The 15,107-nt window shown below is 44.1% G+C and overlaps 1 protein-coding gene across 5 annotated transcripts in view; it reads left to right on the forward strand.

Moving 5' to 3' along the window:
* Positions 1 to 15,107, forward strand: part of dglucy (D-glutamate cyclase) — a 90,884-nt gene that overhangs the window by 62,342 nt on the left and 13,435 nt on the right. For 4 of the 5 annotated variants that reach the window (XM_039741536.1, XM_039741541.1, XM_039741539.1 and 1 more), the window contains 5 exons: positions 2,180 to 2,386; positions 3,488 to 3,748; positions 3,962 to 4,061; positions 12,167 to 12,315; positions 13,366 to 13,485. In XM_039741536.1, the coding sequence (XP_039597470.1) occupies positions 2,180 to 2,386; positions 3,488 to 3,748; positions 3,962 to 4,061; positions 12,167 to 12,315; positions 13,366 to 13,485 (837 nt within the window). The remainder of the gene's footprint in view (positions 1 to 2,179; positions 2,387 to 3,487; positions 3,749 to 3,961; positions 4,062 to 12,166; positions 12,316 to 13,365; positions 13,486 to 15,107) is intronic. The other variant, XM_039741538.1, reaches the window with a different exon arrangement.

Genomic DNA, 15,107 nt, shown 5'->3' on the forward strand with positions numbered 1-15,107 from the left:
TGAAATAAGTTTGATTGTAATTTTGTATTTACATTGAAGAAAACAACACCTTAAAAAACAAACAGCCAGTGCCTCCCTCCGTCCATTATATCTCAAACATAGCATTGACCCTTAGGCCCTGCTCGTCGACACGTGCCTTTAGAAAGAGCTCCATGTCCTCTGCACACTGAAAAACAAAGACGAAGAAGTCCCTTGCTTCAGTGTCTTCTTCCTCCAGCATGTCTCTTAAGACATGCCCACAGAAGCCCTTAAACCAGCTCTCTTACTTAAACCTGGGCCAGGAAACAAACATATCTGTGTGTTTCTCTGCCATGGAGCACGATAAAAAAAACAAGTTTAAAAATGGCCTTCGTTTTAAATATTTCCATGTTGTAACGCGGGGCGGCACGGTGGCGCAGTGGTAGCGCTGCTGCCTCGCAGTTAGGAGACCTGGGTTCACTTCCCGGGTCCTCCCTGCGTGCAGTTTGCATGTTCTCCTCGTGTCTGCGTGGGTTTCCTCCGGGCGCTCCGGTTTCCTCCCACAATCCAATGACATGCAGGTTGGGTGGATTGGCGATTCTACATTGGCCCTAGTGTGTGCTTGGTGTGTGGGTGTGTGTGTGTGTCCTGCGGTGGGTTGGATTGGTTCCTGCCTTGTGCCCTGTGTTGGCTGGGATTGGCTCCAGCAGACCCCCGTGACCCTGTATTCGGATTCAGCGGGTTAGAAAATGGATGGATGGATGTTGTAACGCATACAAAGCACCAACATGATCAGTGTAAGCGGACTAGTTGATTACTAGAATTACTAACAGCACATTTGTATATGAATGACTCTGTCCCAACCTTTACGATCCACTTGCGCGGTTTCCAGTATATCTGTGCAGGTCACGTGTTTCCGCTTACTGTGGAGCTCAACACCTTACAGTGGCTGCAGCCTGACCCTTCTCAGACCGCAGGGCAAATCCTGGCCTCGCCTGCTGGCTCCACCAACGCCTCTTTTGGCAGCAACCCAAGTTTTTCCTAGATGGTCACCCATCCAAGTACCGACTGGGCAAAAACATGCTTAGTTTTAGATGGATGACCTCTTCTAAAGCACATGTGGTATGGCTGCTGCTTTTTTTCAATCAGTTATTTTTTTCATGTTCATGGTATATACATGGGTTTGCTGTGGGAATGTGTGAAGCAGTTTTTATAAGTTTTAAAAAATACTGTGCCTGTTCTTGCTGTTTAAAATGGGGTCTATGGGGCATTGGTGTGAATGTGAAAAAAAAAAAAACACAAACCTTTTAAATGTTCAGATTTCATCCATTTTGAAACATCAAAGTCTTTAATTCACGAAACATGTCTTTGAGTTTCTGAGGAATGTTTGGATCACTGATTCATGGCACAGATTTTCTTGGGTTAAGAATGTCCTGTTTGGATATCTGCTTGCACCAAACCACACATGTGTCCAAAGTTGTTGTGGCGAGTGGCTGGGGGGTGGTACCCAGCCGGGAAGCCCAGCAGGACCGCAGGAGGGCTTACGCCTCCTCCAGACCACGAGGGGGCAACCACCCTGGTGGCTTTGGGGACCACGGGAACAGAGCATAGAAGCTCAACCCTATAGGGGCCCGTGGTCACCACCAGGGGGAGCCCGGGTGTGGCAGAAATGCTGGGGGGGAAGAAGACCAGGGACACCCGGGGTGCTTCTGGGTGCACGGCCGGCACTTCTGCCACACCTGGGAGGGCCGGCGGAAGGTTATCGGGAGGCACCTGGAGCTCGTCCGGGTGAGGATAAAAGGAGCCGCCTCCCTCCATTCGATGGCTGGAGTCGGGAGCGGAGAAGACAAAGTCTTGGAGAAGAGGAGTGAGGAGAGAGACTCATTGTGAGGCCTGGACTTTGGGGGAGTTTTGGGGTTGTGTGTGCCCTGTAATTGGTGAATATGAATAAACGTGTGTTGGGTTTTGTACCTACGGGGTCCACCTGTCTGTGTCTGGGCCAGTTACCACACTGAGAAAATCAGAAACTAAATACCGTAGAGATGAGTAACGTTTCCGTAGGAAGCCATTGTAGTGCTGCTGCTTCATATGTTTAGTGCCCTGGGTTTGAATATCACACCTTCATTTGAGGACTGCCATGAGTGCACATGGGGTTCCTCACCTTCCTTAATTATTTTTCTTAAATGCTGCCGCAGATGTCCCATATGAGCCTGTCTTACAGGGGCTCCTCTGGCCTTCACTCACTCTCCTGGCTGCATGTTCATCACAGACTGTAACGCAGAGAAGCCATCTCCTGGACGGTGTCCTGATGCAGCAGATTCCATCCAGGCCATCTGTATCTCACAGGAACCCTTACACTTCAGTGTTGCCTCAGATGCTGCAATCCAGAAGATCAGATCCCTGGAGCTCCTGATTGGGGCTGACCCAGGTAAGCAAACAGGAGGGGATTCTCTCCATCGGTGGCCATTCACAGAGACCATTTTTCCAGTTGGAAGGCATTTCAGGGGCCTTCTGCCAAGAAAGAATTCCACTTTATAACAAGTAAAAATACCATGAAGGTTTGGTATGAAAAGCTGAAGTTTTGAAAAGGCTGTTCACACAGAGCAGGTTGGTAACATATCCTCACAAACAAACATATGCACTACATACAGTGTGAAACACAAAATGAAGGGTCAAAGTGGGACCAACAACAACATTTATTTCTATAGCACATTTTCATGCAAACAGTAGCTCAAAGTGCTTTACATAATAAAGAATAGAAAAATAAAAGACACAGTAAGAAAATAAAATAAGTCAACATTAATTAACATAGAATAAGAGTAAGGTCCAATGGCCAGGGTGGACAGACCAGAGCCTATCTTTGCAGCATTGTGCACAAGGCAGGAAGCAGCCCTGCACAGGACGCCAGGCATATTAAAATATACGTGTACATTTCCTGATTTTAAAGTATTCTGTTACTGTTTTACATTCGCAGTGGTAGCGCTGCTGCCTCGCAGTTAGGAGACTCGGGTTCGCTTCCCAGGTCCTCCCTGCGTGGAGTTTGCATGTTCTCCCCGTGTCTGCGTGGGTTTCCTCCCACAGTCCAGTTACATGCAGGTTAGGTGGATTGGCAATCCTATATTGTCCCATGTGTGTGTGTGTGTGTGTGTGTGTGTGTGTGTGTGTGCCCTGCGGTGGGCTGGCGCCCTGCCCGGGGTTTGTTTCCTGCTTTGCACCGTGAGTTGGCTGGGATTGGCTCCAGCAGACCCCCATGACCCTGTAGTTAGGATATAGTGGGTTGGATAATGGATGGATGGATCTTTTACATTTGTAAATATATGTCTTCAGAAAAGAGTTGCTTTTAAGAATAAATAAATTGAAACCTAAATGGAGAGTGGTACTTTAGGGACATTCAGAACTTGGCGTCTTGACACTTTGAATAAGTTAGATGAGCAGGATTGGTGAGTTAATCACCTGGATTGCCTTTTTCTCATCAAAATTGAACTAATGTTGTAACTTGAGGTCCTATTATTCATTAATATCTTTTCAGGAAACAGGGGAATCCAAGCATTGTTTATCCCGGATGAGCTGCTCAAGGCCTGTCTGTCCATGTCTCACGCTAAGTCAGTTCTCATCACCTCTGGGTTTCCCACTCACTTTGATCAGAACCCGCCAGAAGAAACAGATGGTCCACCAGGAGCCCTGGCCATGGCTGCCATGCTGCAGGCACTGCAGAAGGAGGTTGCTATTGTGACAGATCTGCGGGCCCTGGATATGTTTAGAGAAGTCATCGCAGATGCAGTAGAACAAGGTATGGTCTTACTTTGGCAGGACCAGGCACTGTGCTGTGGCTTTTATGGGCCATGGGGCTAAGCAGTTAGAAAGCAGCACTGTGCCCTATCATGCATTACTGAATCAAGCTTTAGAAATCGTCATCTACCTTTTTTGTTTCTGTATTGTAGTTATCTCAGTGTGTGCTGATGGTGAAGTTTAACATGTAACCCAACTGTATTTTGGTCACCAGGCATTTTAAGGAGTCCAATCCCCCTTCTGAGCTTCCAGGAAAACAGCCGTGAGTCAGCCCTGAGGTTCTTGTGCTATGATGGCAAAGTCCAGACTCCCAGGTAACAAGGATAACTGGCTATGAATGTTTATATATTCTGCAGTGTCTTAGGCAGCCCACCATCCCATAGCGGCTCAGTTAGCTCTTAAAAGTGCTAAACTAATATATTTGAGCTGCACATAATTAAAGTGTTGATAACTATACAGTAGCAATATATGGGAATACTGCTTATTCAGTTACTGTAGTTTTTGTCTTTGACGGCTAAGTTTGTCTCATTATCTGTCATTGGATTTTGTCCAAATTGTCCTGATGCCTGTTCATATATTTTTTTTATGTTTGTTGGTTGTCAGATATTTTCACTAAATTTACTGTTTTATTTCTGAATGTTTGTTCATTTCTTCTATTAAAAATATCAAGATATTTTTGAACAGTCATTCATTTTTTAAAATCTGTGTAATCCATGGCCGTTACAAATCCCAAAAAAGAGCCCTAGTCTGTCACACTCCCACAGTTATTCATGCTGGGCCAGTTTATAGTCCCTGTGAACCTAGCGTACATGTCTTCTCATATGGGAGGAAATCTGGAACAGGCAATGGAAGATGAAAAGGGTCTGGACAGTAACTGAGCTAAGAGTTACACCCAGCCTCCAGCAGGGGTGAAGTAACTACGCAAAGTAATGCAGTACTCTGTGATGCCATATGTTTGTAAACTTTAGTAAGTATTTTAATGTCATGGCCATCCATCCATCTATATATCTATCTATATATATATATATATATATATATATATAGTGTATATATACATATATATATACACAGTGATACCTTGGAGTCTGAACTTAATCTGTTCCACAACCCTGTTCGAATTCCAAGACAATTTTTCACCTTTCAAATAATAGAAACTCGATTAATCTGTTCCTAGATCCCACAAACTCAAATTTTCAAAATTATTTTAACAGTAAATATATTAGATTTTAAGGTAAAATATTAACAAATAATAATATTTGAAAAAAAAAAATGTAAATTAATAAAATTAAAAATTGTAGCTCTAACAGCATTCCTCTTACTCTTATTTTCCTCACTACACTTTTTAGGACCCATGAGGAATACACTAAGTTGTTATTATATAAAAAAAACGCAAAACCGGCACAAAAGCATAAAATTAGCAGCAAAAATCACACAAGATGCTTTCACTACAGCTTCCGACAACAAACTGAATGACAAAGCGTATGGGTGGCCCGAGCGATGGGGAAACGTACGCACAAACACACACAAACAACGTGCTGGGTGTTCGGATTCCAAAGTAGCGTTAGGATTCTGGGGCAAAATTTGCTAGCATTTTTCGTTTGGATTCCAAATTGTTCAAGTTCTGGGGCGTTCGGATTCCGGAGGCAATACTACTGTATATATATATATATATAATGTGTTATAAAAAATCTTGGGAGGGAGACTAGGGAGACGAGACGTGATCTTCTCGGAAGACAATATCATGTCCTGCGCGAGAGACACTCAGAGGTGGGTGGAGTAGCCAAAAATTGTACTCAAGTAAGAGTAGCGTGACTTCAGAATAATATTACTCAAGTAGAAGTAAAAAGTAGTCATCCAAAAAAATTACTCAAGTAAGAGTAAAAAAGTAGATAGATAGATAGATAGATAGATAGATAGATAGATAGATAGATAGATAGATAGATAGATAGATAGATAGATAGATAGATAGATACTTTATTAATCCCAAGGGGAAATTCACATAATCCAGCAGCAGTATACTGATACAAAAAACAATATTAAATTAAATAGTAAAAAAAAAAATGATGTTAGCATTTACTCCCCCAGGTGGAATTGAAGAGTCGCATAGTGTGGAGGAGGAACGATCTCCTCAGTCTTTCAGCGGAGCAGGACGGTGACAAAAGTCTGTCACTGAAGCTACTCCTCTGTCTGGAGATGACACTGTTCAGTGGATGCAGTGGATTCTCCATGATTGACAGGAGTTTGCTTAATGCCCGTCGCTCTGCCACAGATGTTAAACTGTCCAACTTTAATCCTACAATGGAGCCTGCCTTCTTAACAAGTTTGTCCAGGCGTGAGACGTCTTTCATCTTTATGCTGCCACCCCAGCACACCACCGCGTAGAAGAGGGCACTCGCCACAACCGTCTGGTAGAACATCTGCAGCATCTTACTGCAGATGTTGAAGGATGCCAACCTTCTCAGAAAGTATAGTCGACTCTGACCTTTCTTACATAGAGCATCAGTATTGGCAGTCCAGTCCAATTTGTCATCCAGCTGCACTCCCAGATATTTATAGGTCTGTACCCTCTGCACAGTCACCTCTGATAATCACAGGGTCCATGAGGGGCCTGGGCCTCCTAAAGTCCACCACCAGTTCCTTGGTCTTGCTGGTGTTCAGGTGTAAGTGGTTTGAGTCGCACCATTTAACAAAGTCTTTGATTAACTTCCTGTACTCCTCCTCCTGCCCACTCCTGGTGCAGCCCACAATAGCAGTGTCATCAGCGAACTTTTGCATGTGGCAGGACTCCGAGTCATATTGGAAGTCTGATGTATGTTGGCTGAACAGGACCGGAGAAAGTCCAGTCCCCTGCGGCGCTCCTGTGCTGCTGACCACAATGTCAGACCTGCAGTTCCCAAGACGCACATATTGAGGTCTGTCTGTAAGATAGTCCACGATCCATGCCACCAGGTGTGAGTCTACTCCCATCTCAGTCAGCTTGTCTCTAAGGAGCAGAGGTTGGATGGTGTTGAAGGTGCTAGAGAAGTCCAGAAACATAATTCTTACAGCACCACTGCCTCTGTCCAGTATTTGGTGAAAAGTCTACTCAAGTACTGAGTAACTGTTTGATCATAATAAATTATTTTTTTTTTAGAAATGTAATAAGACAGACAACAATATAAAATAATGTGCAAATTCTGCTATTTCCAAATAAAATACAAAATGAGTAAAAATAAATCACTTCTTTACAAAATAAAGATGCACAAATAACACAAAGTTCCAAATGTCAGTTTTTCACAACAAAGCTTTTGAAGCCGATACCTACAGTAGGTAACATGTATGTGTGAACAGTGCAGACTACTTACAGTGACGAGATCTCCTGTACACTGACAGTCTCATACTGCAGATTCACGCGCCCTCCAAATGGCACAACTGATAGACAATACAGTAACATTCGAACAAGGCAGCTTCTGCACAAGAAGTCTCACTTTACCTTGACTGTCTGTGACTGTGCCTGTTTGGTTAAAACGTGTGTGTTCTTCACTCAGTGAAGTGAAAGTTAAGCTTCAGCAGGAGTTGACTGTCAAGGTTCCTGCAGTGAAGATGTGACCGTTTAGTAGTGAACAGGAGCCCTGTATGACTAAAAAGTCTCACAGGCTGCAAGACGCAGGAAGTTTGTGTGTGGTCATGTGACTGTATGGCTACGTCTGATTAGTGAAGCGGAGTCATGTGATTATTGTTACTACGTCTGATTGGTGAAACAGTCATTCAGTAGATCCACAGGCGACTTCTCTCCAACTAAAATATAGCGTATATAAATGTGTAAATGAAAAAAAGTAACGAGCCGAGTGTTGCCCAATGTAGCGGAGTACGAGTAACGTTTCTTCTTCACAAATGAACTCAAGTAAAAGTTAAATGTATGGTGCAGTAAAACTACTCATAGAAGTACAATTTTTTAAAAAAGTTACTCAAGTAAATTTAACGGAGTAAATGTAACTCGTTACTACCCACCTCTGGAGACACTTTAACGTCACGCGAGACAAGGCAGTGAAACAACAATTAAAACAAGTTCATGGACATCTAACCTAGCAGTTGTTGGAATGCTTTTGGCAAACACACTTCATGTGCTCCCAACTCTTAAAAAAACGACAAGCAGAACACGCAGCCTGCCAGCAGCAGTAAGACAGCAGGTGATCCGACCGCTTCTCCTTAGCGTGCGTTCAGCCCTACCCCTTCACAATGCAAGCAGCATTATACGTCCTGTGAGAAAGAGATGTAACCACGCCCGGAGTTGGAAATAAAGGACAAGTATTGTTTTTACAAAAGTTTCAAATTAAAAGTGAAAATAATGTATATGTAACAATTCCTATTAAAAATAACAATCTCTTTAAATTGTATATCCGCTAAACCAAAGCCAGAGTTGGGCGAGCAAAGTGAGCAGGGGGAGGCGCCCCCTAATTTCCTAAGCCCTATACCCTAGTATCAGGTGCCTGGCAGGAACCAACTCTGTACAAGGTGCACATCACATTCAGCATGTGTCTCATTTAGGACTGTGGGTAGGGCAAGAGAGGAAGGCTAACCTACCCATTCAGTACAAATGCAGTTAGTCAGATTACAGTGCGAGTAACCTGTGTGTATAGCCAATTTAGAAACAGATATGCAGGAGTGCATAAAGCCTGCTGATTCTAGACTTCTATATTACTGTGCAGCAGCAGCAGCTAATTTCAAAGAATTATTGAAGGCAGGTGACAAGGACCCATAGGAGTGTAGGTGTCAGTCAGTAATTTGCAAACCTGCTTAGTCCTGAACAGGGTGGCAAGGGTCTGCTGGAGCCTATCCCGGCTATTCAAGGCAGGAACAAACCCTGGACAGGGTGCCAGTCTATTGCAGGGCAAACCTAAAGACACCCCATCCACACACTAGGGCCGGTTTAGGATCACTGTTTCACCTAATCTGCATGTCTTTGGGCTGCGGGAGGAAACCCACGCAGACATGAGGAGAACTCCATGTAAGGTGGGCCCTGGATGTAAACCCTGGTCTCCTTACTGCGAGGCAGCAGCACTACCATTGCACCACTGCCCCGAGGGCAGGTCAGTCAGTCAGTCAGTCATTGTTCAACCTGCTATATCCTAACACAGAGTCACGGGGGTCTGCAGCACCTGGCACAAGACAGGAACAAACCCCGGGCAGGATGCCAACCCACTGCAGGGCACACACACACACACACACACCTACACACCAAGCACACACTAGGGACAATTTAGGATTGCCAATGCACCTAAACTGCATGTCCTTGGTCTGTGGGAGGAAACCCACGCAGACACAGGGAGAACATGCAAACTTCACACAGGGAGGACCTGGGAAACAAACCCAGGTCTCCTTACTGCGAGGCAGCAGTGTTACCACCGCGCCACCGTGCTGCCGAGGGCAGGTGTTAATTTGAAATATTATTGCCTCTTCCAGAATATATTGTTGGCTAACTGTTGTGAGCTGCACTTATTGCCAGCAGCAGCCAAGTTGACTTAATGCAAATGGAATTGTTCTGCACTGACATTCACTGCACGTGTTATGCATTCACTCATACAGAATTCGCTCTGCGTAAATACATACTTTAAGTATGCCAACATTTATTGAGGAATAATGCAAAATGCAACGTTAATAATGCACACCAAGCCATAATAAGCTAGCACATGGATTGCATGTAGCATCTCATTGATATGGAGGTACCAGACATACTTACCTACCCAGTAAGATGATCACATAAAGGAGTCCATCTTTCTTGATTCTTGTTTTAGCCTCACAGACAACATTGTATTTTGGTTCAATAGCACCCTCTAGAGGCCACAATGTATGCCTGTAGTATCTGACCAGACATACACTATTAACGTACCCAGCACAACTGCCACATTGATTAGTACAGAAGGGCCGGACATTCTTATTTACATACGAGTAAAGAAATGCACATCCAATTTTCTAGCAGCACCAATATCTATATGTTAACGATGCTTTGTTGTTAAATTGAACAAACAGCCAGTTTCAGCACTGAGACAATGTCAACACAGAGACTGGATATGAAAAGAAGTCATAATTTAGGCATATTCAATTTTCAAATACTCACCTTACTGACCAATACACAAGCAGGCTAGAAAGGTTAAAGCAGGGATAGACACCTGTGGTCCTGCAGGGCTTCGCTCCAAATCGGAAACTATTATTTGTGGAATGGACTGTTTAATTTGGCTGGTTTGAATCTGCTTTTACTTATCAAAGTCTAAAACATTTAGCAATGCATTGTCTACTTTCCTGAGAAAAAAAACAAAATCTTCCATGCGCCGTGATTAGTAACTTACAGTTCTCAAGTTTTAAAAGAGCTTCTTCCTGACAATACCCGCAGATAAAAAGGGCGCACAGAGACAGAACCTTACTTTTGCCATACCCTTAAAGAATCCATCCCATCCTGAAGTTCACACTAAGCAGAGTTAGTGATGCCTGCCAGGGCCATCTTAACAGCATTATAGGCCCACCGTGCACTGGGACCCCTACCTACACAACCACTCAGCAAGTCACAACACACATAGATTAGCATGGGGCCCCTATGCTTGTGGGGTCCCCGGGCAAGTGCCCAGCGTGCCCATGCATTAAGACGGCCCTGATGTCTGTATCCGTTTTCTAATCCTGTTTTTCCCAGTACAGAGACTTGAGGGGCTACAAACTGTAGCACTGGATTTCAAACCAGTAACCATCCATCATCCAACCTGCTACAGTGGTGTGAAAAACTATTTGCCCCCTTCCTGATTTCTTATTCTTTTGCATGTTTGTCACACAAAATGTTTCTGATCATCAAACACATTTAACCATTCGTCAAATATAACACAAGTAAACACAAAATGCAGTTTTTAAATGATGGTTTTTATTATTTAGGGAGAAAAAAAATCCAAACCTACATGGCCCTGTGTGAAAAAGTAATTGCCCCTGACCCTAATAACTGGTTGGGCCACCCTTAGCAGCAATAACTGCAATCAAGCGTTTGCGATAACTTGCAATGAGTCTTTTACGTCGCTCTGGAGGAATTTTTGCCCACTCATCTTTGCAGAATTGTTGTAATTCAGCTTTATTTGAGGGTTTTCTAGCATGAACCGCCTTTTTAAGGTCATGCCATAGCATCTCAATTGGATTCAGGTCAGGACTTTGACTAGACCACTCCAAAGTCTTCATTTTGTTTTTCTTCAGCCATTCAGAGGTGGATTTGCTGGTGTGTTTTGGGTCATTGTCCTGTTGCAGCACCCAAGATCGCTTCAGCTTGAGTTGACGAACAGATGGCCGGACATTCTCCTTCAGGATTTTTGGTAGACAGTAGAATTCATGGTTCCATCTATCACAGCAAGCCTTCCAGGTCCTGAAGCAGCAAAACAACCCCAGACCATCACACTACCACCACCATATTTTACTGTTGGTATGATGTTCTTTTTCTGAAATGCTGTGTTCCTTTTACGCCAGATGTAACGGGACATTTGCCTTCCAAAAAGTTTTTGGCCGTTTTTGCCCAGTCTCTTTCTTATGGTGGAGTCGTGAACACTGACCTTAATTGAGGCAAGTGAGGCCTCCAGTTCTTTAGACGTTGTCCTGGGGTCTTTTGTGACCTCTCGGATGAGTCGTCTCTGCGCTCTTGGGGTAATTTGGGTCGGCCGGCCACTCCTGGGAAGGTTCACCAATGTTCCATGTTTTTGCCATTTGTGGATAATGGCTCTCACTGTGGTTCGCTGGAGTCCCAAAGCTTTAGAAATGGCTTTATAACCTTTACTAGAGTGATAGATCTCAATTACTTCTGTTCTCATTTGTTCCTGAATTTCTTTGGATCTTGGCATGATGTCTAGCTTTTGAGGTGCTTTTGGTCTACTTCTCTGTGTCAGGCAGCTCCTATTTAAGTGATTTCTTGATTGAAACAGGTGTGGCAGTAATCAGGCCTGGGGGTGGCTACGGAAACTGAACTCAGGTGTGATACACCACAGTTAGGTTATTTTTGAACAAGGGGGCAATTACTTTTTCACACAGGGCCATGTAGGTTTGGATTTTTTTCTCCCTAAATAATAAAACCATCATTTAAAAACTGCATTTTGTGTTTACTTGTGTTATATTTGACTAATGGTTAAATGTGTTTGGTGATCAGAAACATTTTGTGTGACAAACATGCAAAAGAATAAGAAATCAGGAAGGGGGCAAATAGTTTTTCACACCACTGTATATCCTAACTACAGGGTCACGGGGGTCTGCTGGAGCCAATCCCAGCCAACACAGGGCACAAGGCAGCCCACCACAGGGCACACACACACACCAAGCACACACTAGGGACAATTTAGTATCACCAGCTGTAGGGTGAAATCAGTTTATTGCATCACCGGGCATTTAATACGTACAGTAAAACGTATTTTTTATCGATTCCCAGGTATGACCACTTGGTGGCAATAGAGAGTGCTGGGATGGCCACCGATGGCAAATATTACAACATGAGGAAAGTGAACATCCAACACCTGGTGGATCCCATTGATGTTCTTTTCAGAACGGCCAGTGATATTCCTTACATTGCAACCACAGGTGAGTGAGGAGCTCCATTGTTTTTAAAAGCTGAAACTTGAGTTATGTGTATGGAATGTAATTTGATTAATCAATTAAATAAAAAAAAAAATAAAAAAAAGCTGAAAGAAATGGCAAAATTCCAATAAGGATATTCCAACCACTCGGAGTCTGGTCCGTCTGGCTAGTGTGACTAGGCAAGCCGTGGAGCAAAGTTCAGAGCTCTGGTATGACCAACATCATTCGCATGTGTCCCTGCCACTTAGTAGTGCCCTGTTTGTACAAATTGTCAGCATGTCCTGCCCTGTGCTGGTGTGGCACCTGTGACATCTAAGCAATACACAAGAAAGTTTTGGTAAGCAATATTACAACATGAGGAAAGCGAACGTCCAACACCTGGTGGATCCCGTTGATATTCTTCTCAGAACGGCCAGTGACATTCCTAACATTGCAAGCACAGGTAATTAAGGAGCTCCATTGTCTTTTAAAGCCAAAGTTTTGGTAAGCGAGTGTTTACTAGCAGACACCTTGACAGCAGTCATGTAACTACTGCCCGAGAGTCGTTTTCTTCATTCGTTCACATTTTTTCAACTCAATTCAGTTTATTTTTGTACAGCCCTTTTCAGCAGGGACACATTCAGAACATTTCCTCCTATTTACAATATGGTTACAGTAAAGTACATATCCTTACAATATTTACACATACATTTCTGTTTATCTGGCTTTACCATGCTGCTCAGTGACAGTTGCAGAAATCCCAGCTGGACATTTTTAGCCGGTGGCCAGAATGGTGATATTAATTGGCATTCTTTTGGTCTGGGTGTGCCTGATGAGTCAGGCTAAGAACCTCACCAACTTCCATCTATCCTCACGGCATAAACAACATGCCACTGAGACGTGCTTGATGGCGGCTCCCACGGGAGGGGGAGTCCACAGGTGTAGATCGTATACACACATGCAAGGCCGGAATGATAAACATTTTGCTGGACTGGCTGGAAACCAGCACTTCTCCCTTGGCTACAGTGAAATATTTTGTGTTAAAAGTGCTCTGAAACACTGTCTTCCTTTCAGGTATTGATGATGGAGGAAATGAACTGGGAATGGGAAAGCTGAAAGACAGAGTGAAGAAACACACTCCTAATGGGGACCTGATTGCCTGTGACGTTGAAGCCGACTTTGCCATTACTGCTGGTAAGCAGAAAGGCCTTTCCTGGTCACGGTCCAATTCTAAATGCTGCTGTGCCATGTTAGGTGCATTGGTGATCCTAAATTGTCCCTAGTGTGTGCTTGGTGTGTGTGTGCCCTGTCGTGGGCTGGCACCCTGCCCAGGGTTTGTTTCCTGCCTTGTGCCCTGTGTTGGCTGGGATTGGCTCCAGCAGACCCCCGTGACCCTGTAGTTAGGATATAGCGGGTTGGATAATGGATGGATGGATGGATGGTTTAAATGTGAACTCGGCAGGCCGGGGTCTTCATGAATGTGAGTGTGGAATCTGCCATGCAGGAACTCCTGAGCCCCTCTACCTGGGACCTCAAGGCTTTCAGTCAGCTGTGACAAAGCAAAGCCCCGGGAACGAATGAGTACAAATCTCTGAGATGGCAAACTGCAAGAGGCAGAATTGGTGTTTTGTAAAACAAGCCCCTGTTTGGTGGGCCAAGCTAGGGCTACCATAAATTATCTTCAATTTACTTGTGCCCAGCCAGTGCTAGTCTTGACCCGCAATGGTGCCTGTCGGGATCTTCAGCAGGTTAAATGCATTTTGGTGCTGTTTTGAGAAATTTTTTTTCTACATTTATTTAGAATTACTTTCGAACTCACCTCACTTGCCAACCTCTGGGGAGGGCACTACGCACTAGCATCTTTGCGGTTCTGCTGCTCGTGTATGGGGATGCGGATGTACAATTTAAAGAGATTTTAATTTTCATTTGAAGTGTTGCATTTGCATCGACGCGACATATAACTGCCCGTGATTGAATTTTGTTTCTTTCTCTCTATTAAATAAAACAACTTTTTCGAATATTTGGTTCTGAGATTTGTTAATTGTCATTGCAAAAGCTATTCTAACGGGAAACTGTTAACATTTTAATACGAATGGCATATCAAGATCTCCTTAGGTGTGTAATGTTATCCCCTGAAGATGTACCACTTTACCTTTCTTGGATGCATCCTTCTTTCTACAGTAATTCGTGCGGTGGAAGACCGGACGTTGTTAATGGTTGTAGATATTCTTTGTGATATTGTAAGTTAATGTTTTCATCCATCCATCCATCCATCCATTATCCAACCTGCTATATCCTAACTACAGGGTCACGGGGTTCTGCTGGAGCCAATCCCAGCCAACACAGGGCACAAGGCAGGAAACAAAGCCCAGGCAGGGCAGCCCACAGCAGTAATGTTTTCATTTTCCACATCACCACCAAATGTTTCAGCATAGTCTAATGATATGCATTTAACCATTTTGCCATGTTACCAGGGTGGCGCAGTGGGTAGTGCTGCTGCCTCGCAGTGAGGAGACCTGGGTTCGCTTCCCGGGTCCTCCCTCTGTGGAGTTTGCATGTTCTCCCCGTGTATGTGTGGGTTTCCGTCCAAAGACATGCAGGTTAGGTGAATTGTCCCGTGTGTGTGCTTGGTGTGTGTGTGTGTGTGTGCCCTGCGGTAGGCTGGCACCCTGCCTGGGGTTTGTTTCCTGCCTTATGCCCTGTGTTGGCTGGGATTGGCTCCAGCAGACCCCCGTGACCCTGTAGTTAGGATATAGTGGGTTGGATGTTACCATTCGACATTTTTGGCATAAATTCATTTGACTTCCTTGTTTCTA

Source organism: Polypterus senegalus, chromosome 18, assembly GCF_016835505.1.
Source record: "Polypterus senegalus isolate Bchr_013 chromosome 18, ASM1683550v1, whole genome shotgun sequence".
Lineage (NCBI taxonomy): Eukaryota > Metazoa > Chordata > Cladistia > Polypteriformes > Polypteridae > Polypterus > Polypterus senegalus.